This window comes from Lycorma delicatula, chromosome 11, assembly GCF_047948215.1.
Source record: "Lycorma delicatula isolate Av1 chromosome 11, ASM4794821v1, whole genome shotgun sequence".
Lineage (NCBI taxonomy): Eukaryota > Metazoa > Arthropoda > Insecta > Hemiptera > Fulgoridae > Lycorma > Lycorma delicatula.
This window is the reverse complement of record NC_134465.1, coordinates 71,770,224-71,795,428: the sequence shown is the minus strand read 5'-3', so window position 1 is coordinate 71,795,428 and position 25,205 is coordinate 71,770,224. Positions and strand designations below refer to the sequence as shown.

General features: G+C 29.2%; 1 protein-coding gene across 1 annotated transcript in view; it reads left to right on the top strand.

Annotated features, from left to right (window-relative positions):
* Nucleotides 1-25,205, top strand: part of LOC142332315 (protein O-mannosyl-transferase TMTC1-like) — a 507,352-nt gene that overhangs the window by 453,973 nt on the left and 28,174 nt on the right. Inside the window, exons 11-12 of the mRNA XM_075378680.1 lie at nt 8,249-8,392; nt 11,426-11,625. Coding sequence (XP_075234795.1) covers nt 8,249-8,392; nt 11,426-11,625 — 344 coding nt within the window. The remainder of the gene's footprint in view (nt 1-8,248; nt 8,393-11,425; nt 11,626-25,205) is intronic.

The window sequence follows — 25,205 nt, the reverse complement described above, 5'->3', positions numbered from 1 at the left end:
GTTTGGGTTTCGATTAACCACACATATGGTCGAACTGAGACTATATAAGACTATACTTCATTTACATTCATACATATCATCCTCTGAAGTAATACCTGAACGGTTTAGCCTCCGAAAATTCCCGGAGGCTAAACAGGAAAAGAAAGAAGGAACTGAAAGTATGAGTGATCTAAGAATAAGGATTTCAAAATAGTTGGTCTCGATCTTAAAAATAGTATTTATAGCTGGTTATCTGTTCTTTATACGGGTAAATGTATTGGTGTCGGTTCTTAGCTTTACCCGACAAACACCACTGGGAGGTGACCGTTCTTTATTTATCATTTACCTGGTTTTTTAATCTTTTAATTTTTTGTTATTTTATATTTTTTAGTGAAGTAACCGGAGGTAGGTACAACCAGTCGCGTCGGTCATACAGTAACAGTGGAAGAGGCTTTTTTGGTTGAACCACCGTGTCGTGCCACTGTCACACCCCTTAAAACGTCGAATTAGAAAAAATTGAGAATGTTTTTTTAGATATTTGTCTGAAGACAAATGTAAGCCCAAATTAAGTGAATACCTCGTTTTTTAGTGTAGTCAGAAATGAGGAAAATTTGCAATCATTATTCAAAATATTTTACCTTTCTTCATCTCCTTTTAAGGTCTAGAATTTAATTTTTAGATACTCAAATGAAGATTACATGCATGAAAAATGAAGTTGATATCTTCATTTGTTACCGAGAAATTAAAAAAATATAAATTTCATCGTTATCCCAGTTTAGCCCTTCGTAATTTCAAAATAAACCGTTCCTAGTGTGCATTTCACCGTAATTAAAATGTGTATACAAATTTTCATTAATTTGTCTTCAGTAGTTTTTTCTTGGCATTAATTATGAGTCTGCAAGGACATCTTGTTTTATAAATACGAGGCATGTTTTTAAAGTACCGTTGTGAAATTCCGCCGCTTCTACGCTGCGGCCGGCATTCCACACATGCGAACTGTGTACGCGCATCTGTTGGCAAGACATAGACACCATTCGACGCGTTTACGTTTGTTTGTGAGTATTTAAAATGCCTCCGCTGATCGAAAACCTCGCCGACTGTGAAATACATGGTGTGATTCGTTTTCTTAGTGTTAAAGGCGTGAAAGCGGCTGAAATTCTTCATCACATCAGTGAAGAGTATGGAGAAAACATGAGAGATGGAATGGTACGAAAATTGGTTAGAGCTTTTAAAGATGGCCGCCAGAATGTTCGTTATGAGGAACGGAATGGACCACTTTCTGTCGTTACTAAAGATTTGGTGCAGAAAGTTGACGAAAAAGTAAGAGAGAACATACATTTTACGATTTCTTCGTTATCTGAAGAGTTTCGTCAAGTTTCAAGAAGTGCTGTCTCTCTTTTTTCCTGTTTAGCCTCCGGTAACTACCGTTTAGATAATTCTTCAGAGGATGATATGTATGAGTGCAAATGAAGTGTAGTCTTGTACATTCTCAGTTCGACCATTCCTGAGATGTGTGGTTAATTGAAACCCAACCACCAAAGAACACCGGTATCCACGATCTACTATTCAAATCCGTGCTGTCTATAAAACTATGACCAAACGCTTAAATTAACGACGATGATTATGTCAAAACGACCGTCTGCCGCCTGACCACGACAGTGTTCAAAAGCTGGTTGCACGATACGACAAGTGTCTTAATATTGGTGGCAATTATGTAGAAAAGTAGATTAAAGTACAGGCTTTCACGTAAAAATAAAATTGTTAAGAATAGTGTACTTGTTTTTTTAAATTTCAAAACTGTATTTCCTTGAAAAACATGCCTTATATATATATATATATATATACTAGCATCCCCGTCGCTGCTTCGCTCGCTAAATATGTTTGCTTGCCTTTCCCATCGCAATCAATTGTTTTTTTTTTTTTATTTTATGTTTTTTAGTTAAGTAACCCAGAGGTTGATGCAGTCAGTCGTGTCACATAAACAGTAATAATGGCAGAGGCTGTGTTGGTAGAGTCATAAAAAATGAAAACCCAGTAAAACCCGAACACGGTTTTTAGACATTTTATCGCAGACGTTCATCACGTTGTTCTCGAGATTCTTGTCTACGAATTTCTGCTGCGTTTCTTGCTGCAATTTATTCTTCCGATTCATGAGCTCTCTTAACACGCATGCGTCGTGCATCTTTGCTAGACGCATTGTTAAGGTTAGATTTTTTCCGCGGCATTATACTGAAATTGAAAAAAAAATTGAAAATATTTATTATTTAAATAAATAAATTAGATCAAATTTAATGAATGAATTAATTAACAGATTAAAAAATCAAAATAAAATACAAAAAAAAAAATTAAATAAAAAGCAAGCAAGAAATACTTACACGTTTTTCAGGTGGTATGAAGATTAATAGACAAACAAAGTTATCTATAAAGTTTTATGCTATTATTTTTCTGTTAAAAATTATAATAATATCCAAACGATACACTGCACAATTATAACAAAAGTTAAAATAGTACGGTTATGTCGTGAACATAAAGAAATGTGACGATGAATAGAATGTATTATCTAGAAATCGAAACAACGCCATCTACCGGATGTCTACGCAACCTAAATGTCAAACGATGTTAGAGAGTTGTGTCGATGAATTAACTTACACCGCCTTTATTAGGAATTTATACAACTAACCAATAAATACACACTATTGTCGTATAATAAACATTTAATTTGCAATAACAAATATTGAGGTCAATAATTGAGATCAAAACTATCTTATTTTTTAAGTTGGACCAAATTACAGATAGTTACGAAATTTGATCAAAATCGGTTCAGTAGTTTCGGAGTTTATCCTCAACATACATCGTAACACGATATTTTTATAAACAGATTGTCCCATATAAAACGCAACCCAACCTTATATTGGTAGGTTTTGAAATAATAAAAAGGCATGTGTAAATGTAATTTGTATTATTACCATCCATTACCTTACATTTAGAGTAAATACTGGAAGTGGCCGCCATCTTCTAGAATACAAGCTTCAATTCTTTGTACAGCGTTTCTTGCAACTTTTTTCAAAGTTTGTAGCTGGATATTTATTACAGCTTGTTTAATGTTGACTTTCAATCGTTCAAGTGTTCGTGGTTTGTTGCTGTAGGCTTTTCCTTTGAGGTAAACCCGTAGAAAAAAATCCGCCGCAGTCAAATCTGGAGATCTTGGTGGCCACAAGCCTCGACCGATAACACGATTACCAAAGAATTCCTCGACGAAATCAGAAGTTGTACCTGCGTAGTGCGACGTCGCACCGTCATGTTGTAGCCAGCAGTGTCTGTCTTCCTCTTCTAAGAGTGCGATGAACTGAAATAAAATATCCTGATATCGTTCTGCATTAATGATGTACTCGAAAAAAATAGGACCGATTATTTTCTTCCGTGATATCGCGCACCACACGCCCGACTTCTGCGGATGTAATTGTTTTTTGTGATAAACGTGGCGATTTTCAGCGCTCCAAATTCTACTGTTTTGGCTGTTTACGTAGCCATCCAAATGAAACCGTGCTTCATCTACGAAAAATAACGAATCCATAACATTAATTCCCTCGCGCAGAAATCGACGGAACCTTTGACAATATTGTAGCCGTTTTTCTTTATCTGGCTCAAGAAGTCGATGAACCGTTTGAATGCGATAAGGTTGTAAGGTCGTAATTGTAATCGTTTGGTCGCCCGATGAACAGTCGATTTAGACAAATTAATTTCAGCAAACAAACATCTGATCGATTTATTTGGCGAGGCGAGTAATCGGTCTTTGATTTCAACGACTGTATCTGTATTCAACACCGACGCAAATCTTTTGTGTTCCTTGTTATTATCAGAACCGGTCTCTCTAAATTTTGCGACTAACTCTCTAAATTTTGCGACTAACTGATGTATTGTTAGGAGCTGGTTTATCTGGGTAATTATGGCGAAACAAATCTTGCACTGTAACCACTGATTTCGTTCTGAAGTACGACTCGACAATGAAAACACGTTCATCTAGCGAAAACACCATCTTTTCTCTAGCAATACACTAAACGTTATGATTGCATTGTTGTTACTATCGGTAGTGTTCTACTGCGTCGACACGATGTTCAGATGTTGGACGAGTCCATTTTAGTAACGAGTAGGGGAGTAAGCTTGACTTTTGAAATTTCATGGGTGAGTGATTGATGGGTTGCGTTTTATATGGGACACTCTGTATATAAGATATATATATATATATATATATATATATATATATATATATATATATATAAAATATTAATATATCTCGTATTAATGTTACATTTATCATATCATACGTACTGAAAATATCATTGTAATATTTAAGAGATATCATGTTTGATATAAATACGAAATACAAAAAGTAGATAAATAAACATATTTCAGTAAAATCAAAAAGTATTTCAGAACTGAAATACAAATGACTAAAACGTCAATTAAAACACCCAGTAAACACAAAGATCGATAAACGGACATTTCCATTGAAGCAAAGCTTTATTTGAATATAGTTTTAGATTAATTAAATAGTGTATTATTATTATTATTTTTTTTTTAATTGCTTATAGCGGATATAAACAGTCCAGATAGTTGGACATCCGGACAATTAACATTCAGTTAATCAGTGACCCGATTACTACTGTATGGGCGATAGATTATTTATACAACACTCCGTTTTTGTGTACTTGAAACTAGATACTAAAGATCTATTTTAGTTACGTGATTTTGTTCATCACCGAATGTTTTATCCTTTCTTTAAGGACATCGTCCTTAATCATAAAAATTAAAAAATTAAAACCATTAAAATACCTATTTTTTTTTTTTTTTTTTTTTTTTATTTACGACCCGGAAGGACCAATTAGTCATTTATATTTAGTCTTTCTTATCTTCCAATACTCTTTCATTTTCCTGGAAAAATCCCTCTTCCGCTCCTCTGTCCAAACCGTCCCCGTTATCTTTTTTGGCTTTTCTGCAAATTTAACACCGGGCAAGTTGTTATAATTTCCAGATCCTGTTCTGAGATCTTGCAGTGCCATGCCTGCTTCTTTGATGTCTTGAACCACCTCAGTGAGCCACACTGGATGCGTTTTTAGCTTTAGATATCTTTCCAAGAATTGTTTACTTTTCCTTGATTCCTCCAAACGCAAGAGGTGGCCAAAGAATTTTATTCTCTTCTTTCTTATTTCATCTGTAATTGGTAAAAAATAATTAAATAAAAGGCTTATTTATTTATTTGTTTTCCAAATTTTTTTTATTAATATCTATCATGTTTTTTTAAATTTTGATACAAATGTTCTTACATCTGATTAGTAGCTAGGATTTTTTATTTTATTTTATTTGCTGTTTAATATTCCTTAACACTAATAGGTTACGTTCCTTTCCCAAAGTATTATTTATCATATATATTGCGATTGATTTAATCTATGCCTTTTAGTTCATTTTTTTATTTTTTATTTTTATATTGATTTTTTAAAATTTTTCTTTATTTTACTATGAAAAAATTTGTTGTTTATTGCTCATTTTTCATGACGTAAATTATATTATTCATTATTTATCTTTGTTTCTAATTTTTCTAATGATTTCTTTGTAATTTGTAATATATATCAGATAAATTAGAAGTCAATATACCCGACTAAAAATAAGAAAACTGTTAACATAGAAAATTAAAAAATTTCTTGCGCATTTCTGCGCAGAAAGACCGACGTTTGTTATTTTATTTTATGTTTACTTTTGAAAAATTTTCACCACATTCTAATCTACAATTTTATAAAAAAAAACTTTCGATCCGTAAAAAATAATTAAATGTCAAAAACCGCACTACGATAAAAATTAAAAGTAACAATATTGTTAACAATAGATACCGTAGATAAAGAAACAATAACGTATAACTTGCAGCATCATAAAACACCACGCTTCTAACTTCCCCATTTCTTTTCCTGTTTAGCCTCCGGAACCACCGTAAGGTGTTACTTCAGAGAATGAATGAGGTTGATGTATATGAATGTCAATGAAGTATACTCTTGTACAATCTAAGTTCTACCGCTTCTCAGATGTGTGGTTAATTTAAACCCAACCACCAAAGAACACCGGTATTCATGATATAGTATTCAAATTCTTATTAAAGTAACTGCGTTTACTGGAATTTGAACCTTAGAACTTTCGACTTCAAAATCGGCTGATTTGCGATGACGAGTTCACCACTAGACCGATTCGGTGGGCTCTCGTCTTGCCCTGCTCAAATTTGTTCGACCTTAAATTGAGCGTAACTCAAAAACTACTCAACCAATGTTTAGGATATCTAAATTATATCCTATATAGGATATATCCTATATTATATATGAGATATCTAAAGGTAGTTTTGGAGATTTTTGTGCCACAAAATTTTATACTTAGGCCTACATATATATATATATATATATATATATATATATATATATATATATATAAGGCTTTTTATATATGTAAGGAACCGCAATTTAAGTGAATGGTATTTTCGTACTCCTCATAACACAAAATTAAACAAAATTCATTTTCATTCTCCACTCCTACCATGAGATCAAAAGTAATAACGTACTTTTCTTCAAAAAGTCGATTAATTATTTTTTTATTATTATTACTCGTTTAACACGCATCAGCATTAGTATTCAAAGTGTTGCTCATCTGGTCATATGCGTTATTTGCAACAATTTCATATTTTTTCAAAAAAGTATTTAACAGATTCATAAATTCAACTGAGTTTTGAATGGACAGCTTGAGACGATTCAAGTCATCTGATTACGAAGAGAATACCATGGTACATATATACAGAAATTAATCTAGCTTCTTTCCTTGAACAAAAAAATTAAGTAATTTTTAATTAATAAATATCCATAGAGATTACAGCTTCCGTTCAATAATTACATTTCTTCATTTAATTTCAGCAAACGTAAATGTGGTAGAAGCGCAGAGTCAACGTATACTTATATACTGGAACTATAAATATGAATAAATTTAAGTAAACAAAATTCACCATAAAAAAATGAAGTCGAAAACTTCTTTACCTTAATTAATCTATATAAATAAAAATTTAAATAATCGTTTGTTCAAAATCCTAAATCTCCGAAAGTTCTTCACTAATTGCTTTGAAATTTTGACACAACTTTGCATTCAAATACACGCGCATATTAGAAAAGGGAAATAGGGAAAAATCAGAAAAGGGAAAAGTTGAAAAAGATAAAAGGGAAGAAGGGGAAAACGGGAAAAGAAAATGGAAATAGGAAAGGAGAAAAAAAGAAAATGGAGAAGAGGAAGAGGAAAAAGGCAATAAGGGAACTAGAAATGGAAGAACGAATGCGAATGAAATTCCGTAATGTTCATTTTGTTAATGTTTTATCAAACTTTCAATTATGTTCATTTAATCTATATATAAGTGTCGCTTTATATGGAAGTGAAACTTGGACTATCGGAGTATCTGAGAAGAAAAGATTAGAAGTTTTGAAATGCGGTGCTATAGGAGAATGTTAAAAATCAGATGGGTGGATAAAGCGACAAATGAAGAGGTATTGCGGCAAATAGATGAAGACAGAAGCATTTGGAAAAATATAGTTAAAAGAAGAGACAGAAATAGGCCACATACTAAGGCATCCTGGAATAGTCGCTTTAATATTGGAACGACAGGTAGAAGGGAAAAATTGTGTAGGCAGGCCGCGTTTGGAATATGTAAAACAAATTGTTAGGGATGTAGGATGTAGAGGGTATACTGAAATGAAACGACTAGCACTAGATAGGGAATCTTGGAGAGTTGCATCAAACCAGTCAAATGACTGAAGAGAAAAAAAAATCTATATATATTCAAATATTGCAATAGCGAATCATTGCCGGGTCTGCTAGTAACTTATAAATAATCGTTTAAAGCTTTTCCTATGAACAAAAAAAAAGGTATAAATTGTAATTAGAAAACTATTCCGACTTTTTTTTTTCACGTACTTAAAATGAGAACATAAACCGCTTCCTATTAATCCTGTATAAGATCAATTTTTTTTTGAATAATTAGTATTAATACAGTGGATGAAGGTTACTTGTCTTTTTAAAGTGAAATTTCATAATATAATAAAACATTAATTATATTTACAACAAGAAAAATGATTTTTTTCTTTTATAAAAAATGATTTAAACAAAATTATTTCTTAAATATTTTATATATTCGTGTATTTATATTTCTTAAATAGACGAATATATTTATATAAATAATTTTTTTTATTAACAGGTTATGGCCAAGATATGCCAGTGCTCATAATAATTTGGGAACATTAATGTCAGATGGTGAAGAAGCAGAAAATCATTTCCAATCGGCAATTAGTATACAACCTGGTCATGTTAATGCACACTACAATTTAGGTCAAGTATATCGGTAAGTAAATCAATTTCTTTCCTTTTTTTTTCAAATAATTTGTGTTTTTTTTATGGTAAGTTGGCATAATTTAATTATATGACTATTCTAATCTCATATCATAATGAGATTATAAAAGTTATTATTTATTATTAACTATTAATAATAATAATAATAATGCCTTATTTACATTTCGTTTTAAAACAAATTATTAAAAAAAAAAATTATAATATATAATTAACACACTTTCTACTGCTTAATTTAAAGCTGCTTAATTTAATTCACCAGCTTGAAAGTTGGTGTATTAAGATAAGAAAAAATAAGACTAAGAATGAAACGTAAACACTACTTTGTAATCTTAGTATAATAATAAATATACAAAGGTGAAAATATTACTAAATACAAAAATAATAACATTAGTACTACAAATACTCTAATGTTATAATTATCTTCATATGAAGAAACAGTCCCGTTTAAAATAAAACAGATAGAATTTATTACAAATAACAAAATGTAATTTTAAAAAGTCCCTTTCGGGACGTCGGAAGACGGATTAGATTTCGTCGGTGCTAAGAAGGGGATAAAAAAGATTACACCTTAAAGTTAAGAAAAACTTCAAATTTAGTCAATACGACAATGGTTGCATTTGAAAAAATGTTTCATATGATTCGACAAGCCTCATCTTCTTACGATTCCAGCAATATTTCGGTCATCTCTTCCCATAAGGGTTGGTCATATAAAAAATTGTTTCAGAAAATGTTTTCGGTAATGTTTAGAAAACTAACGACCATTTTAAACCGATTCGAAACCTTGTCTCTTAAGGGAGGTATGATGCTTTTTGTCTTCGAAACCCCATTCCCCCTCCCCATGGGCCAATGGTTGGTAATATAAAAATACTTTACTTACATAAATTTTAGGGTCTTATTCAAAGAATGGTAAGAACTTTAAACAAATTCGATATTTTACTTAATAAGAATGTTATAGCCATATTTTTTTCGAAAAAGGCCCCCATTTCCATCCCCATAGTCCGATTTGGCTCATTGACAAACTCGACCGAGATTTTGGGTTGTTACATTTTATTTATCAATTTGAAAGGGATTGGCGCAAAATTACGACAGTTATCGGGTCCACAAGAAAAATGAAATATATATATATATATAAACTTTTGAACTGACGGTAGTTTTGGGGTCTGGGGGATGTAAAACGCGAAGATATGTCGAAATTTTCCGAAAGTCAAATCATGATAGTCATCACACTAGGAGCTTTCTTATGAAATCTACCCAAAAACAAATAAAAATTTTTTGGAAAAGTAGCATGATGTGTTGTGAAGGTAAATTTGCTTAACAAATATTCATATTTAACATAATTCATTACTACTAAATAATTTAACTAGCAACAAAGTATTTAAAAAATTAAAAAAAAACTGTTATCTATAACTTTTAATTTTCTTTTCACCAAAATACATTATTTTTTTCAGGTTGTCAATTAATGTAATTAAATATTACCAATGCCATTTAAGATTTTTGAGTTGTGGGTAGGTGTAGTCCAGAGGGTATGTTAGTTCCAGACCTTTGAAGATAATTCAAAAAGTTTTCCTCGAAAATGGTACGCATTCCTGCAAACAGAAATACGACGGGACTGATAGCTGCTGAATAATAAATGTGGTATTTTTTCAAATGATCAACCGGTATATGAACCAAATACGCGAGTATCATCTACATATTTTATCCATAATAGTATCTGGTGTGAACTCAATATACCATGAAGTATAATACATTAAAAATATTGTATAAAAAGATCTTAAGACAGAATTGCAAATATCTGTAAACCGGTAATCCTTCTGTTCCCTTTGTGTATAACATTCCTTCTGATATTGAAACTAATTTTGAAGATAAATATTGTTTACGTAGACCGATCGAAATAATTTTTTTACAGGGGAAAAAATTATTACCTGAACTTTTATAAGTGGAAATGGTAAAGGGACTTATAATAAACGTAAAATATAAATCTGTGGTGGTGGTGTGGGTGGCGATGGAGAGTTGATTTGGAGGGTTGAAAAGCGATGAAAAATGGTATTATTGCGATTTCCGGCGAAAGTTGACGTCAAAAAAATTTGTGGATATTTAAGACACAGAAAGGTATACTTTCACCAAGTTTCATCAAAATTAAATTACTTTTGTGGAAATGAAAAATAAAAAACGGAAAAAAAAAAGATTTTTCGCATTTTTCTTGGAAATTTTGAGGTTATGTTAAAAAGTGACCTCTACAATAGTTGTAGATTTTTGCACGATCTACAACTTTTATATTAGCTACTTTTTTCAAATTCCGCCCCCCACGCGATTTCACGCACCCTTGTCAAGTTGACATCTGTCCGTGAGGTTGATGGTCGTCCACTGCGGTCTTCATCTTCAACATTCGTTCTGCCTTCACTAAAAATTTTATGCCACCGAAAAACTTGAGCTCATGACATAACCTCCTCTCTAAAAGCCTTCTGAAGCTTACCGTAAGTTGTCGTCGCGTTTTCACCCGATTTAACGCAAAAAGAAATGGCATACTGTTGCGCAATATTTTGCGGTTTCATTTCTGTGTCGAGAGACAAAAACACGTGTTTACTTATTACAGCACAACTCACTACTGAGCAGTTGCATCAATGTGCCGCTTGGACTAGAAGTAGCTTATAGACCAAGGTCAAAGATGGTGTGCCTACGCAAGCTGTAGGGTTGCCACATCTTGAAAAGAAAAATCAGTCTCATTACTTTATTGTCGCACCTCGTATTCTTCATATCATAAATTACTAGTTTAGTCTTAGAATTATGATCTGTTAGATTTACCATAAAATATGTATGATAAAAATAATATAAAAAACCATATATACAAAATATTTAGGAATAATAATAGTAATAAAAATGATGAAGAAGATTTAAGGGCATATACAAAATTAAAAGTTATGAATGTAACATGTTTTATAAGTATTTAAAATGAAGATGAATTTTCAAAAGTATATATATATATATATATAACAAATTTTAATTATAATTATTAATTACATTACAGAAAAGCTAATAGAAGTCAAGAAGCAGTTACAATGTTGGAAAGATGCATAAGATTAGATTCTGCGTATACTCCAGCATATCTTTTATTAGCAAAATTACAACCTGGACCAATAGCAGGACGCTTATTAAAACATGTAACCAGATTACATCCAACCAATTCTGATCTGCTAGCACATTATGCCGATTGGCTACTCCAAAACTGTAAGTTAAATATTACATATCATCATTATGATTATTACAGTTATAAAATTATAAATTTTTATAAAGTATTTTAGATTGTGATGAATTTATTCGTTGCTGAAAACAACATAAATTTTCAGAATTACAATAAAAATAAAATAAATAAAAAATTCAGTTTTGACTTTCTGAAACGGTTTCACTATTTTAAGTTTAATTATATTGTTTTTTATATACACATATATTTTATACTTTTAATATAAATTTAGATAGATGTGAATGAGAAAAGCTGTTTGTAAGAAACACAAATGCGCCTCCTTGCATATTAATCAAAGTAATAAAAAGGAATGGAAAGAAATGTCGTAAGGGCGCATTGGAAGACGGAAATTCGCATTACTCTTTACTTTTAAGTTATTTCAATTATTTTTCTTGCATGTATATGAGATAGACATCAATATGTATACTCTTACAGTACAACATTCCAATAACAAAAAAAATAATATGATCAAAAATAACCATATATCTTCAGTAAATAAGATTAATTTCTTTAAGTAAATTAGCAATAATCTTCTATATGTATATTAAAATGAATGTTTGTTTGTCCCGTATGCGTTCTTATACCATTCAGCCGATTGCGATGAAACTTTGGTGATTTGTGCGCATGCCCGCAAAGGTTTCTGAATTAGTTTGGACCCGCTAGGTGGTGCTGAGGTTGACATATTTCGAAAAATTGATTTATGGTCCGGTTCAGCTCTCACATTTTGAATATATATTAATTACCTGAAAAGAAATATTTTTGTAAAAATGGAGCTCTAGGTGGCGCTGGGGTTGAGATATTTAGGAAAATTGCATTTATGGTCCAATTTGGCTTATATTCAGAAATTAATAATTTGAAAGGAATTAAAAGGAATGTTTTTGCGAAAAATGGAACCGTTTGGTGGCGCCGGTGTCGCGATATTTACGAATCAAATAAATATACAAACAGACTTTCTTCTTATATATATATATATATATATATATATATATATATATATAGACAATGTTCGTATGTGTGTTCACTATACAGTAAAAAACTACTGGACTGATTTGCGCGCGGGTTTTTTCAAAATAATCCGCATTGTCCGGAGAAGGTTTAAAGCTATTAAAATCTTCGATCTGACCAGTAGAAAGAAAGTTAAGGGTATTTTGAACCGATTACTGTGTTTAGAAAGTAGTTTGAATTAAATCCGATAGGTGCTGTTTTAACAAATGGATTTATTTACATTGTTACTTTGATAATGTGAAACATTATATTTTGTGAAGTTCCGTAATGTTTTGTAATTTTCTTAATGTTCAGTATTAATTATAATGATTTTACAGCCATCTCTTTTCATTAAAAAGTTATTTTCACCGACTACTGTGTTTAGAGAGTGGTTTGAATTAAATCCGATAGGTAGTGCTGTTATTTTGTCGGTTGGATTTATTTACATTCTGAGTTTTATAAAGTTAAAATTTGTGAAGTTCCGTAATGTTCATTTTGTTAATGTTTTATCAAACATTCAATTGTGTTCATTTTATCAATATATATACTCAAATCTAGCAATAGCAAAGCATTGCCGAGTCTGCTGGTAATACTAATAAAGGCAATCGAGTTTTTCATTAAAAAAAAACTTTTACTTTGAATCACTGGCTATCTGATAAACAGAAATCTGAACAACTGGAAAATTTTAAAAAAGGTTTCTCATCGTATAGACATATCATTCTAATATTTAATGAGAATTAAATTTAATAAAAAACGAAAATATAAAAAAGTAAATTTATTTCAGTAAAATTAAAAAGAAACTTAGAAAATGTAATAAAAAAAAAAAACAGATGCAATAATACTTTTTAAAAATATTTGTTAAGTTGAAATTTGCTACTAAAAGAAACAGAATTTCCAAAAAATTTCCAAAAAAATCAAAATTTACTTCCTTACTGTTTTATAAAAATAACAAAAAACGACTGAAGATAAATTCAGTTAAGTAACGATTTGTGTTACCGGCCTCCATGGCGCGAGTGGTAGCGTCTCGGCCTTTCATCCGGAGATCCCGGTTTCGAATCCCGGTCAGGCATGGTATTTTCACACGCTACAAATCATTTATATCATCCTCTGAAACAACTCCAACGGTATTCCCGGAACTTAAAAAAAATTATATATAATAAAAAACATAATTTTAAAGATTTAAAAAAAAACTAAAAAATTACGTGGTGTTTTATAAAATACTTGGTAAAAACCCATAATCCAAAATTGGAAAATAAAAACATTATATGATTTTTTTTTTCACAAGATTTATTAAAATGTTACAGCTATATCGATGCACAGTACCTACTTCAAATGCTAAGTACAAAATATTAAAGCATAAAAGTTAGACAAACTTAAACGAATAAAATCTGAGTAGGTATAGTACGTAAAGTGCAACAGTAGGGAGTATACTCATTTATTAGTTATATACAAATTTTATTAGTTAATACTTTTGGCTTATTTCAGAAAATGGGCGGTAGTAACATGTAAATTTGAAATTTATCTCACCATTTATAACCGATTAACTATTTAAGTTTAACCGATAATTTAAAAGTAAATTAGAACCTTTAAGTTAATTAATTTCAAATTACTAAAATATTCATTTTCACACCTTTATTTTCGACAAGCAGTTATTTGAAATTTTACTATTAAAAACACGATTTTCACCAGTTAAATGACAGGCATAATTAGAATCACTCTTGTTATTGGAAAAGTAAAATTTATGGTTCACTACAAGTTTTTTTTTTAAAAATCGACCTGTCTGTCCAATATAAAATTTATCATATTAACCAAATTCAAGTTTGTAAACTCCTGATTTTTTATGTTCATAATTTCTACTTTTGTTATTCTTAATGAATTTACGTGGTGAATAATTCGATTTAAAAACAATATAAAAATCTCTCTTTCTGAAAAATTTACAAATTTTCACTATATGTTTATTACCATCCATTTTTTTTTGAATAGATCAATAGTATTAACTGATAAATGTGTGTATTCCTTAGTGTACTTTATCTCTACTGATTTAATGCATTTCTCTGATTGCATGTAACGATTTAATGCACCTTGTTTGCATCTAACTTTTATACTTTATTATGTATTTTTATGTGTATTTAACATCTGAAGAAGTTACTGTGTATGAAAGCAGCTGTTATGTTTAAATAAATCTTGTAAAAATAAAAAAATAAAAAAAACATATAATGTTTTTACTTTCCAATTTTTAATGAAATAAAACTTAATGACGGTCAAAAATTAACATCTCCTAAAAAAATTTATTTTTTATAAGTGTAATCTCTACTTAGTTTAATTTTGATTTTCATTTATAAGCTGTAAGATCCTGTAATCGTTTTAAACAAAAAGTCCAATAGAATCGCATTATTTTTGTTGTTCTCCAAGCAATAATTCCATAGCAATAGACAAAAATTTATAAGCTTTTTCGTGTGACGGCCCAGGATAGAAGTCATTACATCATAGTTCACCAATTAATGTGATTCCATCAATCTTTTCATATATTAATGTTATAATTATTTTAACAAAGTTATAAATTTACGTATATATTGAATCAAACAAAAGCTTTTTTTGAATAAAATTTTAAGTTTTTTAAATAACGTGTAATGTTTTTTTTTTTAGAATGCCTAGTCCGGATATTTGTACCGGCCTCCATGGCCCGAGTAGTAGCATCTCGCCTTTCATCCGGAGGTCCCGGTTCGAATCCCAGTCAAGCATGGCATTTTCACGCGCTACAAAAATTTTCATTCATATCATCCTCTGAAGCAATACCTAACGGTAGTCCCAGAGGTTAAAAAAAAGTCCGGATATTTAAAAATTCGGAAAATCAACGTTTGGATAATCGGCGTCATATTGTACTTAAGTTTTCTGGATATATTTACAATTAAATTACATTTAAAATATAAAAGACTGAATCAAGATTTATCAATTTTATGTAGATAATTCCTTTTAAAAAAAATAAAAATAAAAACTGGTTCGATTTAAAAAACTCCTCGTTAGTTTGTGTACAAAAAAAAATGCTAACCTCCGCGGCTGAGTAGATAGAGTCTCAAATTTCGTGCAAAGGTCCCGGGTTCGTATCCCGATCAGACATGGTATCATTATTGTACGTTACCCAATTTCCACCGGGAAAATGACCGCAGTACCTGCTTTATCATAAAAAAAAGGAAATAATAATCCCGGTAATCATTTAATCCCTCTATTTGTTAATAAATTAAAAAGATTCCATTTTAAGAAAAAAAAAAGATTTTATATATATATATATATATATATATATATATATATATATATATATATATTATTATTATTATTAAATTAATAAAAAATTTTTAAATAAAAAAATTACAGGTGCGGCCAAAAAATATGAAAAGATGAAAAAAAAGGATTATTTTTTTAATTAATGCACTACAGTAATTCTTAATTTCGTGTATAATTAGATATTCAGAAATTTCTTTACTGAATAAAAAATTATTTTAACATTAAAATAATTGTAAAAGTGCGTTTACAATTGGATATCAAATATTACTAAAAATGAACGAATTTTCAAATAAAAATTATTTTATAATTATGTAAAAATTAATGTTAAGTTAAAATAATTTTTATAACGTATCTATTTAAAATTCATTCATTTCCTTATAATAAAACTAATATCATTCACTAATTATTATTTTTAATTAATACGGGGTACAACTATTTCTTTCTCTAATTCATTTATTTTGTACAATGAAGTACTGATGAAAATTTTAACGCATGGTTTCCTTTATCCTTTCAATTAAATACTGAAATAGTACTTTTTTTATAACAATCAGCTTACTCATAACTCCTGAAGTAATCTATAAAATTAATTATTTATTTATTTCATTCATGTATTCCCACCTTTGGTAACACTTTGCTTACACTAAGAATTAGAGCGTAATATGCGCTCTGATGAAACATGCTTCGTCAGATGTTTAATTAATGGAGTGGATACGCCTGATTTAACTAACCTACTTTTGCCAACTTGATTATATCGTATCAAATTAAAACTTTTTATTTTGTAATGTGTAATTTAGCATGTTGTTTTATAACAGTAAGGACTCCTAAATATAGTATTAACATAAAATTTAAAACCAAACACAACAAAATAGTTATGAAAGCTGAACACTGCAAACGAAAATTTAAATTATAGGCCTATTTCTCTAAAAATAATTCTAACCAAATGTTTCATTTAAATTATTTAATTTTTTTTGTTTCTTGAATTGTTTATACCAGCTAGTTATGTTTAGTTTTGTTTGGTTTTCAATAAAAACGAATTTGGAAACATTCTGTTCAGCGTTCATTAACGTTGATTACATTAGGTTTTTAAGAATTAAGTTCTCTACAAGTTTTGTAAAAAACCTTTATGCATTTATTACCAATTTAAGAAAGTTATTTTAAGCTAAACGTTAAAAAATTGTTATTTGGACCCTTAATTTTGAGTTTTAAGTTAAATATATTAAAAATTAAAGGAGATACAGTTGTGAGAGCTATTTTATTGAATTTTTCAGGTCAAAAACTATAGAAAACCATTAATTTTGTTTTTAGATTGTCCAAAAAATTTCAGTACGATCTCATTTCACTGGAGGAGCTAAGATCCAGGCGAAATCTTTCGCTAGCCATAACTCGCTAACGAAGCGTTTCCAGACATATAAACATGACCGCCATTTTGTAATTTGCGAAGGTATTTAAGTCCAAATTTTTTGATAATTTTAAAACTTTATTACCAAGAGGTTTAACAAATATTAATGTGATTCGTATATCCTAACTTGAGATAAAAATATTATATAAAAATAACAAAATGCCGGACAGAGGGAGAACGAATGAGAAATTGCCATTTTTCCTAAGGATTTTTTTTGTTTAGTTTTACAAGTAGAATTCGAAAAAGTATAGCCAGCTCACCATTTTAGAAACACTCTGTATATATATATATATATATATATATATATAATTTTTTTTTTTTGGGACGGTGAAAAAAGCTTTTGCGTAATCATCGCCCGGAAAATACATAATATAATTTAAAAAAAAAAGTATTTTAATAATTATTGCGAATACAAGCGGGTGCATCTGTCTGATTCATTTGATATTCCCATATGTAAGATTGATATGCCCTTCGTAAACGGCAAATAGTCGTCTCCTCTCAACGATTATTCCGGATTAAAGACCTCCATGGCAGCACAGTACCTTGAGGAGTTTATTACCTACTGTAACAGTCCTGTCACCTTTCCATTCCTCGAAGTGTGTGTTTAACAGAATTAATAAAATGGTAGAAATAACACGAGTGGTGAAAATACGGTCGGTTACATGCGTATTTAGCAGCGGAATCTGCACGTTTATTACCCGGGATTCCCACATGGCTAGCAATCCAGCAGAAACTCACTTGTGTTTTGCAACGATTCAACTCAGCGATTGTATTATGAATTTCGGCGATGACAGGATGTCAAGAATAGACAATTATTAAATTTAGTAAATCTATATAAATAAAAATGTAAACGTTCGTTTGTTTAAAATCTTAAATCTCCGAAAGTTCTTTAGCGATTGCTTTGAAATTTTCATACAACGTTACATTCAAATACGCGCGTGTTTTTATATAAATACTATTTATATAACTAAGATGTCACACCTGTGACAGGTTAAAACATGCATTTTTTTAAAATAGCGATATCTGTTGGACGTAAAAGCAGCACACGCTAACTAAATATTTTACGATTACATTTCACTGTTTCCGATATGTCTGTACACTGTAGAGTAAAAAGTTACTGGACCGATTTACGCGCGGGGAAAAAAGGAGAAAAAGGGAGAAATCGAGAAAGGTAAAAGATAAGAAGGGAAAAATGGAAAAAAGAAGAAAGGGGAAAACGGGGAAAAGGATAAACAGGAAAAGGAAATGGAAAGGGAAAAGGAAAAAAGACAGGGGAAATATGAAGGGGGAAGGGGAAATAAGGGAAATATAAAATGGTAAAGGAAAGGGATGGGAAGAAAGGTGATATTGGGGAATGTAAAGTGGGAAAAGTAAAAGGGGAAAGGGAAAAGGGAGAAAGGTTAAAAGGAACAAAGGGAAATGTTACATTTTGAGAAGTTTTGTAATTATTATTTTGTTAATGTTTTACCAAACTTTCAAATTTAGCAATAGCGAAGAATTGCCGGGTCAGCTAGTTACATAATAACTATACCTAATTTTAATATCAGCTTATCAAATTGCAGTTTAATTTCCTCGAGTGCTTTCGGCTATTCTGCCATCTTCAAGATGAATTTTAATTGTGATTAAAATTGTTAAACTACCATAAATGAATTATATATAAAACAATTGATCGTCATTTTATTTTATGTTAAGTTAAAGTTTAAGTCTAAGTGACTAAGTCCGTATTGTATTAGTTAATAGGAATCTATAAAAGTTAAAAGGATTATTACAAGGATAACAATTGAGAAACTATTACAATACGGACGCAGTCACTTAGATTTAAACTTTAACTTAAAATAAAATAAAATTACGAATAATAAAATGACGATCAATTTATATATATATATACCATAATTATATATATATATATATATATAAATCAATTATGGTTATTTTATAATTTTAATCGTAATTATATTCCTCTTGAAGATGGCAGAATAGCCGAAAGCGCTAAAGGAAATAAAACTGGAATTTGGTAAGCTGTTTTTTTTAAATTATATATAATTATTATTATACCAAACGATGCCATGTTCGAAAAACTAAATTATATAAAAGTTGTCTGAAGTAGACAGATTGACATAGACAATGCTCGATATATACAATTTCTATCGGTATAGATAATCACATTTCGGGTTCATAATGAATTTATCGTTAAAATGTGTTCTCTTTAGTAGTTAGATTGAATTGTCTTTTTTAGAGTAGTAGTGATATTTCTCAAAATTTGAGAGCTCGTTTATTTTTTGGAATATCAATAAATTCCCATTATTTATTGATTTTATACAAATTTGAACTATTAGTTGTATAAAATTTTTGTCTCGGGTATATTCTAAGTTAGAAATTATTAAGAAAAAATAAATAAATATAAAAATGGAAATGTTAAATGAAAAGATCTAAATTTTCATTTAAATGAAAATGAAATTAGTCTTATTAAAAGTAATCTTAGAATAGTAACAATAGCAACACCAGTATAAAATTTTTTTAAGCCTAAATGTTAAAAAATTTAATAAAAACAAAAATTCAACAAAATTGTATGAATCTGTTTTTAAAGAGAGTAATAGTAAAAGTTTAAATTTTATTACAAAAATGTTTAAATATATCATGATTACTTTCATTTTCTGAAATAAAGTAATTTATTTTATTTTAACATTTAAAATCTGTACACTATACATTACTATAATTGGGAAAAACAAAGGGAAATAAAAAAGAAAAAGAGAAACGGGAATGAAGTTGTTGGAAAAGGGGTAAATAACATTCCACATTTTTGTGGTTATTTTTTTTAAACATAACCTTGTTTAAATATATATATATATATATATATATATAGAATAACATACTTGCTATATTCGGTACTTATTTTAATTTCATGTTAGAATGTATGAGATAATTTATGGTTTGTTTTTAATGTTTATAATTTTATTTTTGTAGTGTAGTAAGTACGTATTTCATTATATAAAGCAGACCGTACATTCCAACATCCACATCGGAATTTATTAATATTCTAAATAAATACGAATAAAAATATATATAAATATAATAATAATTGTAAAATAATAAACACATATTTAAAAGTTAAATATGATAAAACATTTATCTTGTTTTTTTTTTTTTTTAAATTATATACAGAGTGTATCATGACGTTTTCCAGGGACTTTTATAACCTATTCTACCTGCAAAAATAAGGGAAAAAGTTCATAGAAACATATGTCTTAAAATGTTTCGTTTGCGAGTTAACGCTAGTGAATTATTGAACAGCGAGACATGGTAAATTTCAAACTTTTTAAAATATAATTTCGTTATGTGAACTTTGCCTAATTGTTTAGATATATCTTTAATTTACTTCTTTTATTCCCTATTCCATCTTCATCCCTCTTCCACTTAACAGTATTCCTAAATACCAGTAACTTGTAAGACATAAAAAAATAATTAATATCTACATTTCATTCATGAAATAATACAATTATCTGTAACTAAATTCAACTTAGCCTCTAAAAAATATTTAAAAATTAAAAAAAGTTGCAGTAAAATATAACACTGTTTAAAATACACTGTTTTAAATGTTCATAAAAAACTTTATCGCAAATTATTCTTAAGGTTATATTAAAAAAGCTGTAAAAAAAAGTTGTAATCCTTTCCTAGCATTGGTTATTTATTCTTAATGTAGTGGAAAAATAATTATATAAAAAAAAATTACAAAAGATATTTTTTGGGGGTGGGAATCATTTACGATGTAGTTTTATTGTAAAATTATCATTATACGTTTAAATAGATCAAAAAAAAGGTTAGAAAATCTGTATTATTAATTTTTTCTGTTCCCGAACAACAAAACCATCTTCCAAGAAATTTTGATTTTTCTAAATTTACTATTATAATTGGAAAAAACTAAAAAAATTCCACTAAAAAATGTATAACCAATAAAAATTTACCTAACTTTTCATTTTTGGAGGTAAATTATAATGAAATTTTGTTATAATATTGCTGGATGCCATATTTGTTTAAATGGCCATTAATACCCAGATAGATGTTGATATTTCGAATTTTAGGCTAAGTGTGCCGAGATTGAGTGTAAGGAATAATCGTCTTCTATGCCCAAGTCAGAAAGCAAGTTTTTCATCGTTCGGTAGAGGTATTCATATTATTTATGGACTAAGCTCGCGGTCATACGATTTTCAGCACCCCAGTTGCGTAATGTTTGCATTTTCACATTTAGCTTTGAGGATAATGTATTCATTGCTTTTGGCAAGGAAGCTCATACGACTAGGTGATCCGGGTACAGAGTTTTTATAACTTCTGTGTTTTTAAATTCTCGTGGCAAGTTATTTATCATTATATTAAACCGAATTGGACTTAAAACATCTCCTTGTGATACTCTGACACTTTGCTGCCTTAATCTTGGAGTCACCCCATTGACTGGTAGTAAAAAAGCGTTGATTAATAAAAAGATATTTCCATCGTACCTAGACAAACGAAACTTGTCCAATAGCTTCAGCTTCCATAAAGAATTGTAAGAATATTTAAAATCAGTAAACATCACCAATAGAGTTGAGAGGTAATAAGGGCTGTAATATGTAAAACTATTATCTGTAAGGCATTTTCTGAGCTATTCATAATCACGAACGGTGTTGTCAAATTTAGATTAGGCGCGGGATCCGCGCTTCCGTGGTCTCGGTCAGTTAGTTTGAGGGAATCGTGTTAGGTTGGGTGTGAAGATGTCCGTTTGAGGCCTACGTGAAGGCAAAATTTGATTTGTATTTTACTGATGTAAATGTCTACCGAGGAATTTACATCGGTGTCATCCCGACCGAAGCCTGGCTAATGACTGTGAGATGTAATCAGTTAAGAGAGTCTAAAGACGACCTCCAGTAAAGTTCCTCAGGGCTCGGAACGGATGGGGTGGTGTGGTGACTGGTAACAAGGTGGGTGTCTTCTCATACGGGGATGGGATATCATCTGTGAGATTAGCTTCCATGATATTGAATAGATGTATCTATATCTTCTTTGGTCAGAATGTTATGAACTTCTGATTTTTAGATTTTGATATTCCTTCAGAATTCCATTGTAATACTTTTAACCAAATAAATCTCAATGTAGCTCCTTTCCGGACATCCCAATGAAAGGCTGTTTTACGTCCGGATTGAATTCCACTGAGAGCATCATCATGAACTATGTAATAAGCCATTTAGCGTTACCCATAGTCGCAACATGGTGGCGGCATACGCTACACCACGGAAAAATTTTTGATTCTTGATTTTTATTGAAATTTTGGATAAAAAATATCATTTTAATTTTTAAAATGACATTTAAAAAAAAAATCAATATTTTTAAAATGAATGACATATAATAATTATAATATAATAACATATTGTATTATATATGTGTTATAATATATAATATGACAATTATAATATAATAAAACTATTAAAATGACATCTTTTTCTTTCTAAATTCAAACATAGCTTTGTAATAAAAAAGACCTGTGGAATATTTCCACATTTAAAATTTCTCATACCTCTTATAGTTCCAAGATGCTTAACCTTCTTGAAATAAATATTTCGAATATATATATATCTATTCATATAAATACATAAACATTTCTCCTAAAGTGAAATTATTATGTTGGAAATTTTATTGTTAAATATTTTTTAAAAAAACCTATATATAAAAAATTGATAAAAACCAGGTAATATTTTTCCCTCAAAAACAACAGTATATCGTAGTTTTTTTTTTGTTGTTTAAATCACATTGTATCCAATTAAATTCATAAAATACTGGGCGTACACGCTATGAATTATTTATAGAATAACTAATTATAATTTATATCTACATATTTATTTCTGTTTATTTTAATTATCCGATTTAAATTTAAAATAAACCAACATTTTCTCTTTAAAAATTTCATACATAAAAACCATTAAACTTTTATTTATAAATTTATTAAACAATATAATTCATTTAAATCAAATCGTTTTAATACAATTTATTTAAATACATTTAATACAATATTCATTTAAATAGTGTATGTAATTGAAATCAACAAAATACCACTTGAATTTTTAAAATATATATGTATATTTTTTTTATTAAAATTTAATTATTATTATTATTTTAATAAAATGAAATATTGAATATATTTTGATCATGATGTCGATAAATAACCACATCAATTTATATCCGATGACCATTTTTTAATATATATTCTTTTATAACTCCATTAAAAAAGGGGCAGCATACATCTGTTTAAATGAGAACCCTTCCAAAAATTAAAATTCATAAAATATTTCTTGAACAAGTTAAACCTTTTCAGCATATCAAGTAATAGAACTTTGGAATTTATGAAATATTACTTATTATTATTTAACAGGAATACAGAGACGGATTCCTGAACGTGTATATATATATATATATATATTGGAAAGAAATTATAAAGCATTAGGCTTGTGAAATTATAATAATTCAATTCAATATAAAATATCAAATGAATTAATTTTTTTTAGTTGTAAGTAAACTGATAGACGATCTTATTTAATCAACCGCATATACGCTTCGGTATGCAACCACAATACATTTTCACTTCAAAGAATACCAAACTACTGAGTTCGATTTCAGTTAATTCCAATTATTATAAATAATAATTGGAAACGACTAGCACTAGATAGGGAATCTTGGAGAGCTGCATCAAACCAGTCAAATGACTGAAGACAAAAGAAAATTATAAATAATTGCTAATTCGAATAACTTCTTTTATTAACAACAAAATAACAATCTGATTGTTGAAGACTAGAGATAACTGAATCAATATCTTAAAGCTTATTAGAATTTTAAATTTATTAAAAACTTTTTTTTGTAAAGCTTTTTTATATTAACAACATTAAATTGGTAACATGTTTCTTAAATTTTGTTCATGGAAGAGGATACTTGCTTGATTGATTTTACATTCTATTTTTCTTGAAAAAATTATTTTTTTTCCTTTCATATATAATATCTTGATGGGCAATCCTAGTTGAAGTTTGAAAAGTTTAAACACGTTTTATATTAACTTTCCATTTTCTACTGAGATTTTCTAAAACAAATTTTCATTGTTTTTAGGTAACAATATTTTATTTTATAAACATAAATAAAAATTCTTTACAGCATATCTTAAGTATTATTTATCGAATTATTCTTTCTTTTATTTTTATGAGAATTTTTTCAAAATTTATTTTTAATTTTTCAATATTTTACAATAACTATTCATTAGAATAAGTAGTTGTATTTAGGATTTTTTTTTATTAAATTATTACCGGTTAAAGAAGTTATTTAGTTATGAATTTATATTTTACGGAATAATTAGCGGTCAGGCGATATTTAGCCGGTAATGGCTCGTTTCGCTTACTTTTCCCGTCTAACCAGAGAGCTCTGCTCCTTGGAACCGCTGTGTTTTATTAAACTCATACTTACAAGAATAATAATATATATAAATAAAATTGTAAATGTTCGTTTATTCAAAATCTTAAATCTCCAAAAGTTGTTCATCGATTGCTTTGAAATTTTGATACAACGTTGAATTCAAATACGCGCGTTTTTTTATATACCTACTATTTATAAATACCTAAGATATCACACCTGTGACAGGTAAAAACATGTCTTTTTGAAAAAGAGCGCTATCTGCTGGACGTAAAAGCAACACACACGCTATACTAAATATTTTCCGATTCCATTTCAATGTTTCCAATATGTGTGTCCGCTATAGACTAAAAAACTACTGAAGTTATTTACGCGCGGGGAATAAGGGTGAAAGGGAAAATTGGAAAAAGGAAGGAGGGAAAAATCAGAAAAGGGAAAATGGAAAAAGGAAAAGGGAAGAAGGGGAAAATGGAAAAAGAAGAA